Source organism: Vulpes vulpes, chromosome 2 (assembly GCF_048418805.1).
Source record: "Vulpes vulpes isolate BD-2025 chromosome 2, VulVul3, whole genome shotgun sequence".
In the NCBI taxonomy this organism is placed as follows: Eukaryota; Metazoa; Chordata; class Mammalia; order Carnivora; family Canidae; genus Vulpes; species Vulpes vulpes.
In genome coordinates this window covers 41240186-41259858 of record NC_132781.1, presented here as the reverse complement: position 1 = coordinate 41259858, position 19673 = coordinate 41240186, and the positions used below count along the sequence as shown (strand labels likewise).

The 19673-nt window shown below is 48.1% G+C and overlaps 1 protein-coding gene across 2 annotated transcripts in view; it reads left to right on the top strand.

Annotated features, from left to right (window-relative positions):
- The window catches only part of RAB11FIP4 (RAB11 family interacting protein 4), a 117707-nt gene that overhangs the window by 19420 nt on the left and 78614 nt on the right, over positions 1 to 19673 (top strand). For both annotated transcript variants that reach the window (XM_072747749.1, XM_072747752.1), the window contains one exon: positions 19231 to 19318. In XM_072747749.1, coding sequence (XP_072603850.1) covers positions 19231 to 19318 — 88 coding nt within the window. Of the gene's footprint in view, positions 1 to 19230; positions 19319 to 19673 lie in introns of those variants that run through there.

Genomic DNA, 19673 nt, shown 5'->3' with positions numbered 1-19673 from the left:
CACGCTGAGGTTGGAGGTGCTCAGGACAGGGGGGGCATCCATCCCATGGAGTAAACAGGGCCTGGTTTCTTCCTCCTTTTCTTCCCAGCATGGCTGGTTCCTGGACCTGGCCACATGGGCGGGCACTGGGGTACTGGGCTGGCTGGGCCACTGAGCAAGGGGACCGCTGGGGGACTTAGTCCAGACCTGCAGCCTTCTTGAAGTCCTGGTCCCTTGAAGCCCTCAAGCCACAACCTTCTGGCGCTGAGCCAGGTGGCCACTCTCGTCTCCCATGTCAGAGGCACTCCCTGCATCTGCCCCCATGGGGAGGAGTCAGAGCTGCCACTGCCACCCTTGGAGACAAGTTGATGTCATTAGTAAGAAGAAATGGAAGGGAACCTTTCTTGGCAGCTACCAGGCCTAGCCAGGGAGGTACCTGTCTGAGAGCCTGGGAGACCTGGATGGGTGGTCAGGAAAAGACCCTGGAGTCTCACCCCCTTCCAACCAAAATCTCCTCCTCAACCTGAAGTTGGACTCCCTCACCCTGCACTTCCCCTCTTCCTGGGTGTCTGCCCAGGGATGGCCTTCACTGTCCCCACAATGGGCCTCATCTCCCTCCCTGTACCTCATGCCCACCTCAAATCAAGCCAGTCCTGCCATACATAGGCTGTTAAGTTTTCCCTGGCCCCTCTTTCCTTCTCCCTCGAAGTCCTGGGTCCTCACAGCCTCCTCCTCTGGACTGCCATGTCCTTGTCCCCAGTCTCCCATCTCTGCCCACCATGTGCTCTGGGCTCAGGCAATTCCCAGACCTGATTCATGAGGCCCCTCCTAAAACCCCACCCACCAGAGGGGAAAGTCCACCGAGTCCCCCACATTTAGTGTCCCCCTGCCCTCCAGCCACATGTGGCAGCTGGCGGTTCCTAAGCCCTTCAGCCTCCGCCAGGGCCTGGCCTTGTCTGCTCTGTCCCTCCGCCCCCCAGCCCATGCCCCCATGGCTGTGTTCAGTCCTGTGGTCTTGTAGAGTCCCATAAAACTACCACCCCTTTCCAGGGCCCCATGGCATCCCCCACACCTTCTAGGCCCTCTGTCTTCTTCTCAGGGCTCCCTCCCACTGGGGGTTTGGATGGCACCTTCTAGGGGGTTGTATTATCTATCCTCACAATTCTGGGAGTAATTTTTTTAAGAATAAAGATTTCACTGGCTTTTTCCCCACTGATTCAAAAGTGATCCAACCCATTTTGTAAATTTACCCAATTAGAAATGTAAAAAGAAGCGGTAGAAGGACTGGCCTTACAGGCACACAGAGATCACCTGTCCCAACAGGTTTGTGCCCGGCTCCCAGGTACAGTCTGCCTCCCAAATTGCTGACTTTATCTAGAGTTTGCTCTGAGCCAGGTTCCAGGCTAAGTCCCCACGTCTTTCCCTTTAAATCCTAACACTCCAAGAGGCAGAGGCTATGGATCAGAGAAGTTGAGTACAAGGATCCCGGGTCACACAACTGGGAAGTGGAGGAAGTGGGATTCCAGCCCAGCTCCACCTGCAGAGTCTAGGAGTGATATTTTCCTGCCCCTGAGCATGTGGCAGTGTTGACAGCCATCTACACCCTTTTATGCTGTTCCCTAGGCTATTTTTACTTCACTCAAAAATACAGCGAGACATCTGTCCTCTCCCTACGAGCTTCCTGGGAACTTGTGTGGCTCCCCACGGGGCAGAATCTGGCTAAGAAGTGCAGGAAATGTTTGCTGCAGGAATGGACATGGAGGGGATCCCTGGGTGGCCCAGTGATTTGGCCCCTGCCTTCCACCCAGGGTGTGATCCTGGAGCCCCGGGATAGAGTCCCACGTCGGGCTCCCTGCATGGGGCCTGCTTCTCCCTCTGCCTGTGTCTGCCTCTCTGTGTGTGTCTCTCATGAATGAATAAATAAAAAATCATTTAAAAAAAAAAAAAAAAAAAAGGAATGGACCTGGAGAAATGGATGGATAGGCCAGTCTACCTCACAGACCACCCAGGCTTCTGTCCCTTTCATTCCTATTGAGGCATCAAACAAAGCCCTCTTGGGTAGCCTAAGCGATTCTGGTCAGCAGCAATGCAGGCTGTGAGTGAGGGGCCTGCGTGGTGACACTGGGACATGCTGGGGGTCTCTCATTAAGGAAGGCTTTTCCAGCCCAGGACAGTGGCCTGGGTACCATGTGACAGGCCCTTCGTGATGCCTGGCCACCCCGGCCAGAGATGCCCTGATGGGCACAGCCCTCTGTGGTGCACTGCACGCCTTGGCTCTCAAAACCAGGCTCCCACCAGCTTTTACACCTGCAGCCCCTTGAGGCGGCTTTGAGACCAGGAACCAAGGGAAATGGCTTAAAGGTATTCTTTCTCCTAACGTGCCAGCCCACGGTAGGGCAGCTCCAGAACTGTTTCCGCCTGCAGGCCCCAGCCCGCTCCCCTCCAGCTTCCCCGCGCAAACCCACAGGGCAGGGGGGTGCCCCCCAGAGCCCCCCCTACCCAGAGCGCTGCCGAGGGCGGCCCTCCCTCCGCACCCTACCAGCGGGGAGCAACTCTCAGAAGCCCCTTGCGGATGTCTCCTCACGCCTCATTGGCCAGAAATGTGCAACACGCTTTAGCCTGAGCCAATCACCGGCCAGGGGCACGAGTCACCTGACTGGCTTGGTCCAATCAGGACTCGCGCCCTGGGGTTGAGGTGGCCCGAGGCACCTGGCCCAGCAGGAGGTGGGCGCCTCAGCTCCGTCAGGGTGGCCCCCCGCGGAGGGAGGGGAGGGGCAGCGTAGGGTGACCAGCGGCATCCCTTCCGTCCTTGTCCTTCTTCCTTGACTTCATAGAAGCGAGGAAGTGGAAGGCTCAGAGGGGTCGAGTAATTCTCCAGGGTCCCCAAGTCGTTTATTTACCTGGTCCTTGGTGAAGCCGGGCTGGACGGGGACACTTGCCCCCCAGCTCTCTACTCACATCTCTCGCTCTGTGGGGTTTTCTTCTCTCCCTCCACAGACGTCCTTGGGGAACCACCTTGCAATCATACAGGCTGCGGAGCTGGAACAGACCTCCACTATTAATGTCATTTAATGCCTTCATTTCCCATTTGCAGAAACCGAGGCCCAGAGAGGGAAGGGTCTCCCCAGGACTCCTCAGTGAGGTCACCGATGGTGGAACCGGATTGCACTGAGGCTAGGGAAGCACAGTGTCCCTGAGACTCACGAAGGGGCTTGAGAGCCTGCTGCACTTTACCACCTTGGTTCCTGCTGCAAGGCAGCCCCTGCAGCCCCCCTGCAGGCTGGGAGGCTCATCCCCACCTTTCTCTTTATGCACTTTTTTCATGGAACGCTTCATAGCACTCTACAATCTAGTGTCCTCTACTCAGCCATAGTCTCATTTGATTGTCACAACAGTCCTGTGAACTGGCCCAGAATACATTATAATGGGGGAAACTGAAGCCCAGAGAGGTAGCATGACTTACCCAGGGTCACACTGTGAGTGCCGCAGGAGCCCAGGCAGAGCCGGCTTTGTTGGCATGCCGTACACTCACATGGCATTTGATGTTCTGTGGTCACCACCTGGAAATTGGGAATAACTTTTGAACAAGGGGTCCAGCTTTTCCATTTTGCACTGGGCGCCACTAGGCTGACCCTGAGCCCCAGCACCTTCCTGTGCACCTGTGGCCAGTCTGATGATGCCATGGGACTTGCTCCTCACAGGCCACAGGTGGTCCGGGCTGCAGGGAGTGGCGGCACCCACTCTGGAACCCCTCATTCACACTTGTCTCCAGCTGGTTGTGCAGAAGCTCCCACCTGGCTTCCCTCCCCTCTCCTCTTGAGAATTAATGGAGAAGGCCAGTGGCTGCTTTCCTCTCCACCTCGGTGCCCTTGGTCCCTCGGGGCTGGGGGCGGGGGCTCCAGAATACAGGGCTGCATTGTGTGCCCTGACGTCAGGCAGCTGGGCTGCCTAGGAAAGTGGATAAACAAGCAGCTCAGAGCACGTAGCCCGGAGGCCCCAGGGGAGGGCTGGAGCCCTTGGGCTGGCAGTGGAGGGGCTGGGGAGCCAGCAGGGTGTTGGGTGCCACCCTTACCTGCTGCAGCCTCTGGATCTTCTGCTGTAATATGGAATGGGCCAGCTTTTTCACAGCACCTGGGTAGATGGGGAAGAGTGAGACTGTGAAGTGCTCGGCACAGCACCTGCCACCTAGTCAGTGCTCAGCTGTGAGCTCTACTGCGGCTGGTACTGCTCCCTTTCCTGCCCTCGCATCTGCTATCCCAGCCTCGGGCAGCCGCCTCTTCTTCAGACCCTGTGCCTTCTCTCTCCGACTTCCTGACTTGCTGACATCTCCCCTTCCTACATGTCCTCCCTACCTTGCTTTCAGCCACCCAGACCACTCCTCTCCCCTGGGATCCTTCTCTCCTTCCCCTGCCTCTGCTGCCTGCCATGCCCTCCCCACCATCCCCCTTCCAGCACCAGACTGTGCTCCCATTCCATGTTCCATACTCCAGTGTCCCCCAGGCATCCCTGTGACTAAGCTTAGGGCCTCCTGCCTGACCACCTGTGCAGGGCTCCCAGCTCCAGTGCCTGCCTCATCCCTTCCAGGGGGACCCCACCCTAGAGCACTCAGAAGGCAGTCTAGGCTTGAGCTCCGGGCGGAACTTTCATTGGTGGTTGGGGGGCAGCGGAGGACAGCACAGCACTGAAGAGCTCCCACCAGCACTGAGTGCTGCCCTTCTGGAAAGCCCTCCCAGCCCTGTTGAGGGAGCCTGGAGAACCTGTGGCTCTAGCTTGTAGGTGCCCCCTCCCTCTGTTCTTCTATTGCTGCTGCTGTTTTTATGCTGGGGAATTTCAACTCCTCCCTTCCCTGGGCCAGCCCTGGTGCCCCCTTGGCAGGTACAGAAACCTTCAGGAGCCCAGCCCAGCCCCATTTCTGCCCGGGGTAGCAGGACTTCACGCTTGGATGCCCGCAGGGTGGGGAAGCAAAGCTGCTTGGCTCCGGCAGGGGACGGGGCCCGGGGGGCGGGGGGCAGGAGAATGTGGGGTTTGGGGTTACCGTGATGAACTGGAAAGCAGGGCACTTGTCTGTCTAAAAAGCATGCTCACCTTAGCTGCCGCGCATTGTAGTGGTGGGGGAGCATGGGACCAGGGGTGCCAAATCGGATTTTCCCAGAAAAGTCATCCCAGTTTGTGCCTAGTTTCCTCAAGTTAAAACTTTTTTGATCTTCCATACAGTAAAATTGACTTTTTAAACAAAACATTTGCCCAGATTCCTATAAGCACCACTACATCAGGGATCAGGGTACAGAACAGCTTAGCCCCAAATTCCCTCGGGCGGCCTCTGTGTGCACACTTCCCCTCCTTCCCGGTAACCTCTGATCTGTTCTCTGTGCTATAGCTTTGCCTTTTCCCCATCAGTCGAATCATAGCTGGTAACCTTTTGAGACCAGCTTCTTTGACGCAGCATCATGCGTGTGAGATCCACCCAGGTGGGCATATCAACAATTCTTTTTATTATAGAACAGTCAGTGTATCCCTGCACCTGCTGGAGGACGTTTGAGAGGTTTCCAATTTTTGGCAATTCTGTATGATGCTGTTCCAGACATTTGTTTACAGTTTCTTTGTGTGAATATGCTTTTATTTCTCTAGGATAAGGAAGGATAAGGAAATTCTCTTCTATTCAATTTTACTGGGCATTTTTACCACAAATGGATGTTCAGTTTTGTATTACTGAAGTGATTAGTGGGGTTTTTTTCTTAAGGTATAGTTGACACACAATGTAACATTAGTTTCAGGTGTACAACAAAGTGATTCCACAAGTCTAGACATTATGCTGTGCTCACCACAAGTGTGGCTACTGCCTGTCACTATGCAACACTATTACAGTATCACTGACTATATTCCCTGTGCTGTGCCTTTCATCCCTGTGACTTATTCATTCCATAACTGGAAGCCTATATCTTCCATTCCCCTTCACCTATTCTGCCCACACCCCCTTCCCCATCCCCTCTGGAAACTATTAGTTTGCTCTCTGCATTTATGGGTCTATTTCTGCTTTATGTTTTTTTGTTTTGTGTTTTAGATTCAACATATAAGTGAAATCATACAGTCTGTCTCTCTCTGTCTTATTTCACTTAGCACAATACCCTCTAGGTCTCTGTTGTCACAAATGGCAAGATCTCATTCTTTTTTATGGCTCAGTAATATTCCATTGTGTGTATATATAGCACATCTTCTTTGTCCATTCATCTATCAGTGGACACTTGGGTTGCTTGCGTATCTTGGCTACTGTAAATAATGCTTCAGTAAACATAGATGCTTCAATAAACACTGCCTTTTCAGATTAGTGTTTTTGTTCTCTTTGGGTAAATACCCAGTAGTGGAATTACTGGATCATATGATAATTCCATTTTTAATTTTTTGAGCAGCCTCCACACTGTTTTCCACAGTGGCTGCACCAATTTACATTCCCACCAGCAGTGTACAAGGGTTCCTTTTTCTCCACCTCCTCACCAACACTCGTTATTTCCTGTCTTGTTTATTTTAGCCATTCTGACAGGTGTGAGGTGATAGCTCATTGTGGTATTGATTTGTTCATTTTCCCAATGATGAGTGATGTTGAGCATCTTTTCATGTGTTTTTTTTTTTTATTTTTATTCATGATAGTCACAGAGAGAGAGAGAGGCAGAGACACAGGCAGAGGGAGAAGCAGGCTCCATGCACCGGGAGCCTGATGTGGGATTCGATCCCGGGTCTCCAGGATCGCGCCCTGGGCCAAAGGCAGGCGCCGAACCGCTGCGCCACCCAGGGATCCCTTTTCATGTGTTTGTTTGCCACTTGTCTTCTTTGGGGAAATGTCTATTCAGGTCCTCTGCCCATTTTAATTAGATTATTTGGTTTTGGGGTATTGCCTTGTATAAGTTCTTCAGATGTTTTGGATATTAACCCCTTATCAGATATATCACTTGTGAATACCTTCTCCCATTCAGTAGGTTGCCTTTTCGTTTTGTTAATGGTTTCCTTTGCTGCACAGAAGCTTTATATTTTGATGCAGTCCAAAAAGTTTATTTTTGCTTTTGTTTCCCTTGCCTCAGAGGCTGTCTTTTCCTCATTGCATATTCTTGCCTCCATATAGGCATGACTCACTATTCTGTTCCATTGATCTATGAGTCTTTTTGTCCCAGTACCATCCTGTTTTGAATACTACTGTTTTGTAGTACATCTTGAAATTTGGAATTCTGATACCTCCAGCTTTATTCTTCTTTCTCAAAAATCGCTTTGGCTATTTGGGGTCTTTTGTGGTTCCATATACCTTCTAGTATTATTTGTTCTAGTTCTGTGAAAATGCTGTTGGTATTTTGAAAGCGATTGCACTGAATCTGTAGAATGAGTAGTATGGACATTTTAATAATACCACTTCTTCTCATTGTGAACATGGAATGTCTTTCCATTTGTGTCATCTTCAATATCTTTCATCAGTGTTTTATAGTTTTCAGAGTATAGTTCTTTCACCTGCTTGGTTAAGTTTATTCCCAGATATTTTATTCTTTTTGGTGTAATTATAAATGGAATTGTTTTCTTAATTTCTCTTTCTGCTACTTTGGTGTTTGTTTGTTTAAATATTTGATTTATTTATTTGAAGGAGAGAAAGAGTGAGGAAGAGTGTGGGGCAGAGAGAGAGGGAGAAGCAGCTCCCCGCTGAGCTGGGAATTTGACGTGGGGCTCGATCCCAGGACCCCGAGAACATGACCTGAGCCCAAGGCAGACGCTTAACCAATGGAGCCCCTGTTACTTTGTTATTAGTGTACAGAAATACTACTGATCTAGGTAATTTGTATCCTACAACTTTACTGAATTCATTTATTAGTTCTAATAGTTTTTCTGGTGGAATCTTTGGGGGTTTTTAATGGATAATATCATGTCATATGCAAATCGTGACAGTTTAACTTCTTTACCAATATAGATGCCTTTTATTTCATTTTCTTGGATGGTTGCTATGGCGAGGACTTCCTGTACTATGTTGAATAAGACTGGTGAGAGTGTGTGTGCATCCTTACCTTGTTCCTGATCTTAGAGGAAAAGCTCTCACTTTTTCACCATTGAGTGTGATGTTAGCTGTGGGTTTTTTCAATATATGCCCTTTATTATGTAGAAGTATGTTCCCTCTAATCTGTGGGGTTTTTTTTCCTTCAGTCATCTTCAGATCACTCCAATTGGTTTTCAAGTGTTGAATGAGCTTTTGTGGCTAAACTCCACATGTGATGACTGTATTATTCATGAATATATATATGTATACATATACCTATATTTGTTTCCCAATATTTTGTTTAGGATTATTGCATCTATGTTCATACAGGATATTGGTCTGTAGTGTTCTTTTTTTTTTTTTTAAGATTTTATTTATTTATTCATGAGAGACACACAGAGAGAGGCAGAGACAAAGGCAGAGGGAGAAGAAGGCTCCCTGCAGGGAGCCTGATGCAGAACTCGGTCCTAGAACCCTGTGATCAGACCCTGAGCCAAAGGCAGACGCTCAACCTCTGAGCCACCCAGGCATCCCTGTAGTGTTCTTTTCTTATCCGGGTATGTCCCACTATTTGAAATTGCACATTACAACACTTTACTTTTACAAAAGACCTACATCAGTACCCATTTTTCCTAACTGAAAGAAATCCAAAGAGGATTTCCACTTTCAAGAGAAAAAAGCAAGGGGAGCCTGGGTACCTCAGTTGGTTGAGTGTTGAACTCTTAGTTGCAGTTCAGGTCATGATCTCAGGGTCCTAAGATCAAGCACTGCATCAGGCTCCATGCTCAGTGGGGAGTCTGCTTGAGATTCTCTTTCCCTCTCCCTCTGTCCCTCCCCTCCCCCTGCTCTCTCTCGCTCTCTCTCAAATAAATAAATACATCTTTAAAAAAGAGAGAGAGGGCAGCCCGGGGGGCTCCGGTTTAGCGCCGCCTTCGGTCCAGGTGGTGATCCTGGAGACCCGGGATCGAGTCCCATGTCGGGCTTCCTGCATGGAGCCTGCATCTCACTCTGCTTGTGTCTCTGCCTCTCTCTCTCTCTCTCTCTGTCTCTCTCATAAATAAATAAATAAAAATCTTTAAAAAAAATAAAAAAGAGAGAGAGAAAAGGCAAAAAGCAAAATCCCATTCAGTTTGTTTTGCAGCAGACTGTTACAGAGGCAGCATGCACCCCAGGTGGCAAGAGTAGCCCCACCAAGCTCCATTCCTAGGAACTATAGTCAGCATCTCAGCACGAGCTGCCAGAGCTTCGAACTGTGTCTTTGAGCACCTGTTCTTTATCTTGATTTATTTTGCATATTGGTTAGAGGATGTGTCCCTAAGGTATCAGAAAAGCTTAAGAGATTTTTTTTAGATTTTGAGATTCCCAAGGTCTGGGAATGCTCAAAAAAAAATTTTCGGTATAAATTAATGGTAATTGCTGCTTCTTTACAGCATTTCAGCTTATCATAGGAATGCTCTATTTTTGGAAGGTGGGGAAAACCTGTACTGCTTTTGCCTGCTTTTAGTATCAGGGTGATGCTGGCCTCATTAAATGAGTTGAGAAGCATGCTCCCTCCTCTTCTCTTTTCTGGAAGCAATTGTGTAGAATTTATGTGTTTGTTCTTAAACATTTGGTGAAATTATTTGGATCTGAATTTTTCTTCTATGGAACTATTTAAACTATGAAATTAATTTATTTAATAGTTAAGGCATTATTCAGATGATCTCATTCGTCTTCTGTGAATTTTGATAGTCTGTGTCTTTCAAAGCACTGAGCCATTTCATCTGAGTTGTAGAAATTGTGTACAGCAATGTTCATAGTGTTTCCTTATTAACCTTTTTTGAAAAGACCTTTTAAAGCAGTTTTAAGCTGACAGCAAAATTGTGAGGGAGGTACAGGATTTCTCATATACTCCCTGCCCCCACACATGTGTAGCCTCCCCCATCATCAGGTTCACTTACTAGAATGGCACTTTTTTTTTATTTTTTATTTTTTATTTTTTATTTTTTTTGGCACTTTTTTTTTTAAACCAAGGGTGAATCTATACTGATACATCATAATCACCCAATGTCTATAGTTTACATTAGGCTTCACTCTCGGTGTATGTTCTGTGGGTTCGCACAAATATATAATGACATATGTTCCTTATTATAACATACAGAGTGTTTTTAGTGCCCTAAAAATCCTCTGTGCATATTAACCTCTTAAGTCTGTAGAATTAGTGATATCTGCTTTCATTTCTGATATTTGTGATTTGTATCTTCTCCCCCCACTTTTTTTTTGTCAGTTTGGCTACAGATACATCAATTTAAGCTTTTCAAAGAACCAGATTTCGGTGTCATTGATTTTTCTCTGCTGTATTTCTGTTTTCAATTTTCAAATTTCCGCTCTTAGTAATTTCTTTCCTTCCTCTTGCTTTGGGTTTGAATTTTATGTTGTATTTTTATTTCATTTGGTTTCAAATATTTTTAATTTCCTTTGAGACTTCCTCTTTGACTCATGGATTATTTAGACATGTCATTGAATTTCTAAGCATTTGGGAGGTTTTCAGATGTCTCTCTGTTATTGATTTTTAGTTTAATTCCAGTATGGTCAGAGCTCGTAGTTTGTGTGATTTCAGTTGTTTTGAATTTGTTTTGTTTAAAGGATATAACCTATCCTAGGATAGAATCCATATTGGTGAATGTTCTGTGTGCACAGAAAGAATGTGTGTTCTTCTGTAACTGAGTGTGAATTCTATAAATGTCAATTTATAAGTGAAGCTAATAGTGTTGCCCAAATCTTTTATACCCTTATTGTTTTTCCATCTAACTAGTTTTATCAATCACTGAAGAAAAGTGTTAAGGTCTCCAATGGTAATTGTCAATTTGTCTATTTCCCCTTTCTGTTTAAGTCTATTGTTAGGTATGTGCACATTTTGGATTGTTATATCTTCTTAGTGAGTCAAACTTTTATGCAATGTCCCTCTTCATCTTTGGTCACTTTCCTTGTTGAGATTAGAGTACTTTTATCATTCTATCTTAAGGCTACTAACCATTTTTTCTGTCATCTCCATTCTGCTATTGATCCTACCCAGTGAATTTGTAATGCTTCAGTTACCGTATTTTTCCATTCTAAAATTTCCATTCAGGGGGATCCCTGGGTGGCGCAGCGGTTTAGCGCCTGCCTTTGGCCCAGGGCGCGATCCTGGAGACCCGGGATCGAATCCCACGTCGGGCTCCCAGTGCATGGAGCCTGCTTCTCCCTCTGCCTATGTCTCTGCCTCTCTCTCTCTCTGTGTGTGACTATCATAAATAAATAAAAATTTTTTAAAAATCTAAAAAAAAATAAAATTTCCATTCAGTTCTTTTTTATAGCTTCTACCTTTCTGCTGAGAATTCCTATATTTCCATTTATTCAAGAGTGTCACCTTTCCTTTATGGAACATAGTTAACTGCTTTAAAGTCTTTGTCTCCTGGGGAGCCTGGGTGGCTCAGTAGGTTGAGCCTCCGACTCTTTTTTTTCTTTTAAAGATTTTTTCCATTTATTTATTTATTTATTTATTTATTTATTTGAGAGAAAGAGGGAGAGAGAGAGAGAGTGTGTGTGTGTGTGTGTGTGTGTATTCAAATGAGGGGGGGAGCGCAGAGGGAAAGGGAGAAGCAGACTCCCCGATGAGCTAGGAGCCTGACCGTGGGGCTCAATCCCAAGCCTCTGGGATCACCACCTGAGCTGAAGTCAGTTGCTTAACCACCAGAGCTACCCAGGCACCCCAAGCTTCCAACTCTTGATTTTGGCTCATGTCATGATCTTGGGGTCATGGGATCAGGCCTGTGTTGGGCTCTGTGCTCAGTGGGGAAGTCTGCTTGAGATTTGAGATTCTCTCTCCATCTGTCCCTCCCCCCACAATGCACTTCTCTCTCTCTCAAATAAATAAATATTTTTAAAAAATAGTCCTTGTCCTCTAATGATAGCATCTGCATCATTTAGGAGTTAATATTTATTGACTCTCTTTCCTCTTATGAGTTATTGGGCTTTTCCTATTTTTTTTTTGGCATGTCAGGTAATCTGGAATTGTGTCCTGGATGTTTTGAATATTGTATTATGAGACTCTGAGTCCTGTTAAAAGTATATAAATTTGAGGGTTTTGTTTGTTTGTTTAAATCAGGAAACCAACCCTGTTCAGTTGAAATCTCTGATCCCAACCTGCCTTCTGTTCCACTGTCCAGTTTTCAAAGCCTTTGAAAGACTATTCAGATCCACTTCAAGTATGTCCTCTCCTGGGGCCAGTCTGTCCACTATCTACACTGTCGTTCAGTTCTCAAAGCCTTTGGTGTGCTTGTGGTTAGTTCCAGGTACGTGCAGCTCCTGAGTGGCTATGGGAATTCAAACATGGCTTTATGGGATCCTGTTCTTGAACTCCTTCCTTTCTGTGACTGCACCACCTCCAGCTCTCAGGGGTCCCTTTTCTTGGTTCTTCGGCTAGAAATATGAGGCTTTGTCTTCCCTCTGTGCTTTCATCTCTCCTATGATTGATCTACCTCCAGGATAAAGTGGTAAGAAGAAAGAGAGAAAGAAGTAACAGGAATCCCCCCACCCTGGCTGCCGCCCCACTTTGACCCTTTTTCCTAGATGCTCATTCCGCAGAGAAAGATTTGTCTTCTCTTGGAGTTCTAGATGCCTTCCTGGCTGCTATTACTGCTGCGACCCACCCCTCCAACTTTGAGACTGGGGCTTGCCTCAGGGTAGGGCATTTCTTCTACTCTCTCTGTTCCCAAAGGGCCCCCTTCCCTGGCCTCTCATCAAGAAGGAAGAGCTTCATGTGAAGCTTTCTCTGTTCACACCTGCTGTGCGATTCTGGGGTTTGGGCTACCTGGGTCTCGGCTAGAAAATACACAAGGGAAAAATAAACCAGGAAATGTATTGCCATATTCATCTTCAAGCCTTTTGTTTGTTTGTTTGTATATTTTTGCTTCAAGTCTTAATTTCCCTCCCAAGTTGCCTGCTAGTAGTTACTCTTCAGAGTCCACATATAGTTGCTTTATGTATGCTGTCCAGCGTTTTTAGTTACAATCAGTGGAAATGATAGAGGATAGGAACTGACTCCATCTTAGCTGAAACCAGAGGCCTTCCTTGGGTTTTAATCTTGGCATTTAATTTTTAAAATTTAAGTCTGGGGACGCCTGGGTGACTCAGTGGTTGAGCGTTTGTCTTCAGCTCTGGTCGTGCTCCCGGGATACAGGATTGAGTCCCTGCAGGAGCCTGCTTCTCCCTCTCCCTGTGTTTGTCTCTGCTCTCTTTCTGTGTTTCTCATGAGTAAATAAATAAAATCTTAAAAAAAAAAAAATTGAGTCTGTCTCCAGGCTGCATCTGGGATAACAGTTGGAGACGTGCTTTAGCAACACAACACTTAAAATGATGATTTTCCCTTTAAATATTCAAATTTAAGTAAAGGTTTCCTGCACCCATACCAGTTTTTCTAGGGGAAAAGAGACCAGAATAAAAATGTATTCATTCTCTGGTCCGAGCAAGCCCCCAAACTTGTGAGAAAAAAAATAATCGCAATTTGGTTAGTAGAAATAATAATAATTATTGGTAAAGACCATGGACTTTGGAGCCAAACTTCCTGTGTTCACATCCCAATTCTGCCTCCCACTAGCTGTGCAGCCACAATCCCGAGTGACTCAGCTTCTCACCTGTACAATGGGAATAATAATAGTTTCTGCCTCAGAGCTGGTTGTGAGGATTCAACACATTGATATGAATAGAGAGCTGGGAATGGGCCTGGCACAAGGGAACAGTCACCAAACATTTGCTTGATTGGGGACAGTAATTGCTACCACGTATTAGGCACCTCACCTGCAGACTGCCACTTATTTCCCATGTTTGGATGAGGCTGCTGAGGCCTCAGAGAGGCAAATGGCTTGCTTGAGCCCATCCGGCTGGCACATTGCAAAATGAGGGAGGCGTGAGTGGCTGGGCACAGGCTCAGGGAGCATCTGGCTGGTGATCAATCAGACGGCAGCAACAGCGAGGCTCTGAACATCGCCTGGTTTGTGCTTCGAGAGATGTAACCCGGGGGAATGAGTGGGAGAAGAATCAGCCCAAAGAGAAAAGCAACAGAAATAGAAGGGGAAGCCTGGTAATTGAGTGGCCCCCAAATGGAAAGATCAATATTTTACTGCCAGTGAGGACCGTTTCCCTGGCAGCCAGCTTCATGACCCAGCTGTATGTGCTTTAGGGACAACACTGGTTCTGCAGGCCTGACAGGCCCCGGGTGCCCTCCTCCTCCAACGGAGAACCAAGTGGAACCCCCTGGTCAGCCCAGCTGCAAGTGGTGGGTACAGCATGGGGGTGGGGGCAGGGGGGTCAAGTGCTTGCAGCCTGCCTTCACTATGAAGACCACATGTGGGGGTTATTTGCTGTACTTGCCCTGTGACCTTGAGCAAGTCCTTCCCCTGCCTGGGACTTGGCTTCCCTATCTATAAAATGAAGAGCTGGGTCAGCTTAATGCACCTTTGGGGTGCACTGGCAAAAGGTTATTTGGTGTCCAGGAAGGTTGAGACTCTTGGTGATCAGGTGAGAGGCCCCCAGTTACAGCGGGGAAAGATGCTCTGATACACAGAGGCTGGGGGATTGAGACTACACCCCAGCAGGAAGCCCACAGAAGTGGATCCTCTGTGCCAGCAGAGGCCAGCAGGACCCAGGTTTAAGAGTTACCACTGCAGTGACTGTCTAAATGTCTAACCTCCGTGAGCCTCAGTCTTCTCAGCTGTGGAATGGGAGGTTATGATTGTAGCTACTGTTATCATTGTTGGGAGGACTAGAGATGACATTGAGACACCATGCTGCAGTTTCTGTCAAGCTCTTCATGAACCCAGCAGACTTTTTATCTTTTAAAAGATTTTATTTATTCATGAGAGACACAGAGAGAGGCAGAGACACAGGCAGAGGGAGAAGCAGGCTCCCTGCGGGGAGCCCAATGAGGGACTCGATCCCAGGACCCCAGGATCACACCCTGAGCTGAAGGCAGACGTCTGCTCAACCACTGAGCCACCCAGGTGCCCCCTCAGCAGGAATATTAATACCTTTCCACATAAGCTCTGCTATTGTTTATTTAGAGAGTTCTCGAGCCTACAGTGATGGTGTTTATTAATTTAATTGGTATTTCTGTTATAATAATTTTGCCATGGTCCCATGCACCTTCTAAAGGGCTGCATGGCTGTTTACATAGCCCTTCCACACACACACGGGGTGGGGGTCTCTAATGAGCCCTGTGGGAGTCGCCTAATACATAGCTCAGGGGTGTTCAGGGACTTCGAAGTGGTCCTCAGGACTTCATCTATCTGCCTGTCATCAAACACCCCTGCATCTCTGCTCCGGGCTGGCTTTCCCTGGAGGTGGGGGGCCAGGCAGCCTGACCCCACCAGTGTCCCCTGGCCCCAGGGGGTGACAGACACCCTGGATTACAGAATCAGAATGCACAGCTTGCTGCCTCTTAGGTGGTCCTGAAGCTGGGGCTCTGCAGTCGGTAACGACTCCACTCTTGACTGCATCAGAGATAATTAAGGCACAGCCTCTGACCCTGGAGGGGAGTGTAGGGATGAGTGCCAGGAGGCTGGGAGGTCCTGAGGGCTCCAGCCCATCCATGCATTCAGAGTCCTCCTACCCACCCCTGGTGCTGGTGGTAAGAGGGCAGGAAGACAGGAGGGGAACTTTGGCTGGGGGGTGGGGCTCCCTGCAGCCCTGCGGATGACACCTGGGCATTGCTATTCTGAGAGGCCATGTCACTGCCTGGCAGTGTCAGGCTCTTTGCTGTGGGGTTGGGGGGGGGGGGGGAACAGCTGCAGGACTGGGAGGCTCTGGCCTTGGTGGGAGCTGGCAGGGAGCCACCTTCTTCCTTCACTGGAATTCCAAGGTCCCGGTAGGTACTGGATTCAGGGGCTCACAGAGAGGTGGTTTATGGGCTCTGCCCACCTGTCATCCCCAGACTCACACCCGAGGGGAGGAAGCAGCATCAGCTGGAAGAGAGGTCCCAGCGTAGGGCCACCAAGCTCAGGGAGGGAGGAGAGATACCTATGTGGGGTCTCTTCTTGCTCACTGCTCATCTTCAAGAGCCAGCTGGGCACGTCCCATAACGCCAGGCCACAGCCTGTGACCAGGGCCTCAGAGCTCTGCTGCAGCTGCCACCATTGGACACATGGCCCGGGGGCATGCAGGAAACCTGGTCCTTAACGAGTAAATGAATCCCCAGCACAGCTTGGGCTTTGGAGCATGTGGTGGGTGGGGTGGGTGAGGGGATGTCTGCCAAGGCATTACAATACCGGTGCTAATAATACCAGTAGCAGTTACCCTTTTCCTGCATGCCTTGCCCTACAGTTTCCAGGGCGCTCTCATAGCCTAGCCCCAAAGGAGTCTTCAACCCAGCCCAAAAGGAGTCTGAGAAAGAGCTCTTCCTTGCCCTACAAGGCTTAAGACATTGATGGTGATTACTGGGAGGAGAGGGAAGGTGCCTGATGATGAGCGTGTGACAGTGTGTGCAAATGTGCGTGTGTATGTCTGTGTATGTGTGTCTGTGTGACCACGTGTGTGCTCAGCCATCAGCCCCCGGCAGGGTGCCCGGCATACAGGAGATACCCAATGAGGGAATGAGTGCTTGCATGTGTGCTGTGGGGTGGGGGGATGCCACTAAGTTACAGGTTGATTTAGAAGCAGGCTTCTGGAAGGAATATCAAGAAGCTGACTTTCGGGTGCTGGAACTATGGGCGGGATGAGGGGGAGCAGGGGGAATGGGAAATGGCACTAATTAATTAGAAAAGATACCTCTTACAGAATTGGTCATTGCCAAAAAGTAGGAAACTATACCCAGAGCTGGCAATTTTGAAGTCAGTGGCTCTGGTTGAAGACTAAATTAAGACATCTTTACAGAGAAAAATTTGGCAACTGTTATCAAAAGCCTTTAAAATTTAGGTGATTTGTAGAACCATTCATATTCAGTTATTCAACAAATACTTGTGAAGCTCCTACTATGTGCCAGTTATGGTGCGTGCTACCATATATAGAGTGGTGAGTAAAACAGACGTGATCCTTGCCCTCAGGGAACTTACTTTCTGGAGGGGAAGATACAAAATAATACAATTATCACATCAAATATAATTACAAATTGCAGCAAATGGTTTAAAGGAAAAGTATAGGGTGCCAAGAGACAGGGTAATAGCAGGGTGGACCCTAATTAGATGGGAGTGGTCAGGACAGGCTTGTCTCAGGGAGAAGCCTTTAATACAGGTACAAACAACGACCTGGGGGATGAGTCCAAGTCAGGGGATGAATGGCGGGGAGAGGGAGAGTGGGAGGTGAGGATGAGCATTTGAGATTGAGTAAAGCATGTGCAAAGGCCCTGAGGCAGAGAAGAGTTTTGTTTGCTTGACAAGCTGACTGAAGGCCAGTAAGTTGGAATGCAGTGAGGGACAGAAAAAGGAGGTGGGGCTGGAGGGACCAGAGTTTTTATTTTATCCTAAGGGTAGTGGACAGTCACTGGAAGGTTTTTAAGAGGGGAGGTGGTGACATAAGCCAGTTGGAGTAGAGAATGAGGTGGAGGGCTAAAAGTGGGAAAGGGTAGATGAATCAGATACCGCAGCAGTGAAGAAGGGAGATGATGATGTCTCTGATTGGTGGGATCCCAGGGGCAGTGTGGAAAAGAAGGTGGCTTTAGGATGCAGTATCTACATAGGGATTTTTAAATTTTATTTATTTATTTATTCATGAGACAGAGAGAGAGAGAGAAAAAGAGAGAGAGAGAGAGGCAGAGGGAGAAGCAGGCTCCATGCAAAGAGCCCGACGTGGGACTCGATCCCAGGTCTCCAGGATCACGCCCTGAGCCCCCAGACTGCCCTCTGTGTAGGGATTAGAAGTGCATGAGAGGGAGCAGTCTGAGGGAAGCTGAAGAACTTCCCGGAGGGCAGGAAGGGAGGGAGGATGTGGCCAGGGAGTGGGACATTTGAGTGAGTGGTACTGGAGGAAGGGCAAGCCCTCCGGGTGGCTGGGGTGGATGAGGGAGAAAGCAATGAGGATGTCAGGGATCTGAGAGGCCAGGGGGCGACTGGTCATCCACACCGCTATAGAGACCCTCAAAATGAATTGTAATGACAAAAAGTGGGGAAAAACAAAAATGCCCAACTATTCGGGGTGGGTAAGTAGAGGAGGGTGTATCCGCTGGGCAGCGGATCTTATAACCACTAAAAATATGGGCAGTACCGCTGGGCACATGGAAAGGTCTCTGATAAATGGTTAAGCAGAGGAGAACACTCCAAACATCAAGAGTGGCTGACTCCTTTGGGCTAAAAAACTTTACTAACAAACTTTATTTATTTTTTAACATTTTTAAAAAGATCTTATTTATTTATTTATTTTGGGGGGGTGCAGAGAGCATGAGTGGGGAGAAAGAGGGAGAAGCAGGCTCCCTGTCGAGCAGAGCCCGATGCGGGGCTCAATCCCACCCTGGGATAATGACCTGGGCCGAAGGCAGACACTGAACCCACTGAGCCACCCAGATGCCCCTGCCTTTTTAAACATTTTAATGGAAGTATAAAGTACAAATTGAACAGAAAAGTGCATCAACCACCAGCAGACAGCTCCACGGGCTTCACTCTGCAACCAGCACCCGGATCGATAGATAGAAACGCCCTCGGTATCCAATTCCCCACATGAAGTTCTGCAAATGTAGCCAATGTGTTGACCATAAGTGGTTTTGCCTGAAGTCTTATTTGATTTGTATTTTTAAATTTTTATTTTTATTTATTTTTATTTTTTTTTTTTTTAATTTTTAAAGAGTGTAACTATAACTATTTCCTCATTGTAGACAGAGGGGAATTTGACCAAGGGTCTCTCAGAACTACAAAAAAAAAAAAAAGTGGTTAAAACTATGTGTTTTAAAGAAAAGTGGGAAACAGCAGGGTTTCATTCTCCTTTCTGGAGTCTCTGCAGTGAGCTTGTATTATTTTTGTGGGAAAGAAACCACTAGGTTAAAAAATCAGAGCACTCACTTTCCATGTGCCAGTCTTTGTTGGAAGGCTCCTCGTGCTGTCTGTGGACCTCAGCAGAATTGAGTGACCCTGCTGCTGTCTGGGGCTTGGTGCTGACCCCACGGTGGGGCATGGAGGCCTAGGAGGGGACCCCTGGTGTTCCCTTGGCTCAGGTGACAAGCTTCCCCAGCCAGCCTTATCCCAGATCCGTGAACCCCCTGGAGTGTCTCTGGGGGCCTCACACCTGTCTCTCCTTCCCTCTCACAGGTGGAAAAACTTGTAAAATATTTGGATCCCAACGATCTTGGGAGAATCAACTTCAAAGACTTTTGCCGAGGGGTGTTCGCCATGAAAGGTGAGAGCTTCGAGGGCAGGGGGTCCCAAGAGTTTCTCAGGATCCTGTCCAGCTGCAGAGGCTGGCCTGACTTGGGGGTTTTAGCTGGGTTTCCTCCCGGCAGGGCTGAGGAGGATGATCTGGGGCTCCCGCGGCTCCCCAGCAGTGCAGGGCCTGTGGGGAGGGTCTCTGAACCTCTGCCGTGGAGTCCCACACCAGTGGGACGGTGATTTCCAGCCTTCCCATCCTCTGTCCGGCAGAGAAAGACTCCCAATTGCTTGCCTTCTCCTTGCGTCCTCCTCCAGGTCCCCTCCCTCCAGGATGATCAAACTCCCAAGCAGTTTCCCAGGAGCTGGGACTCACATTTTTAAAACCA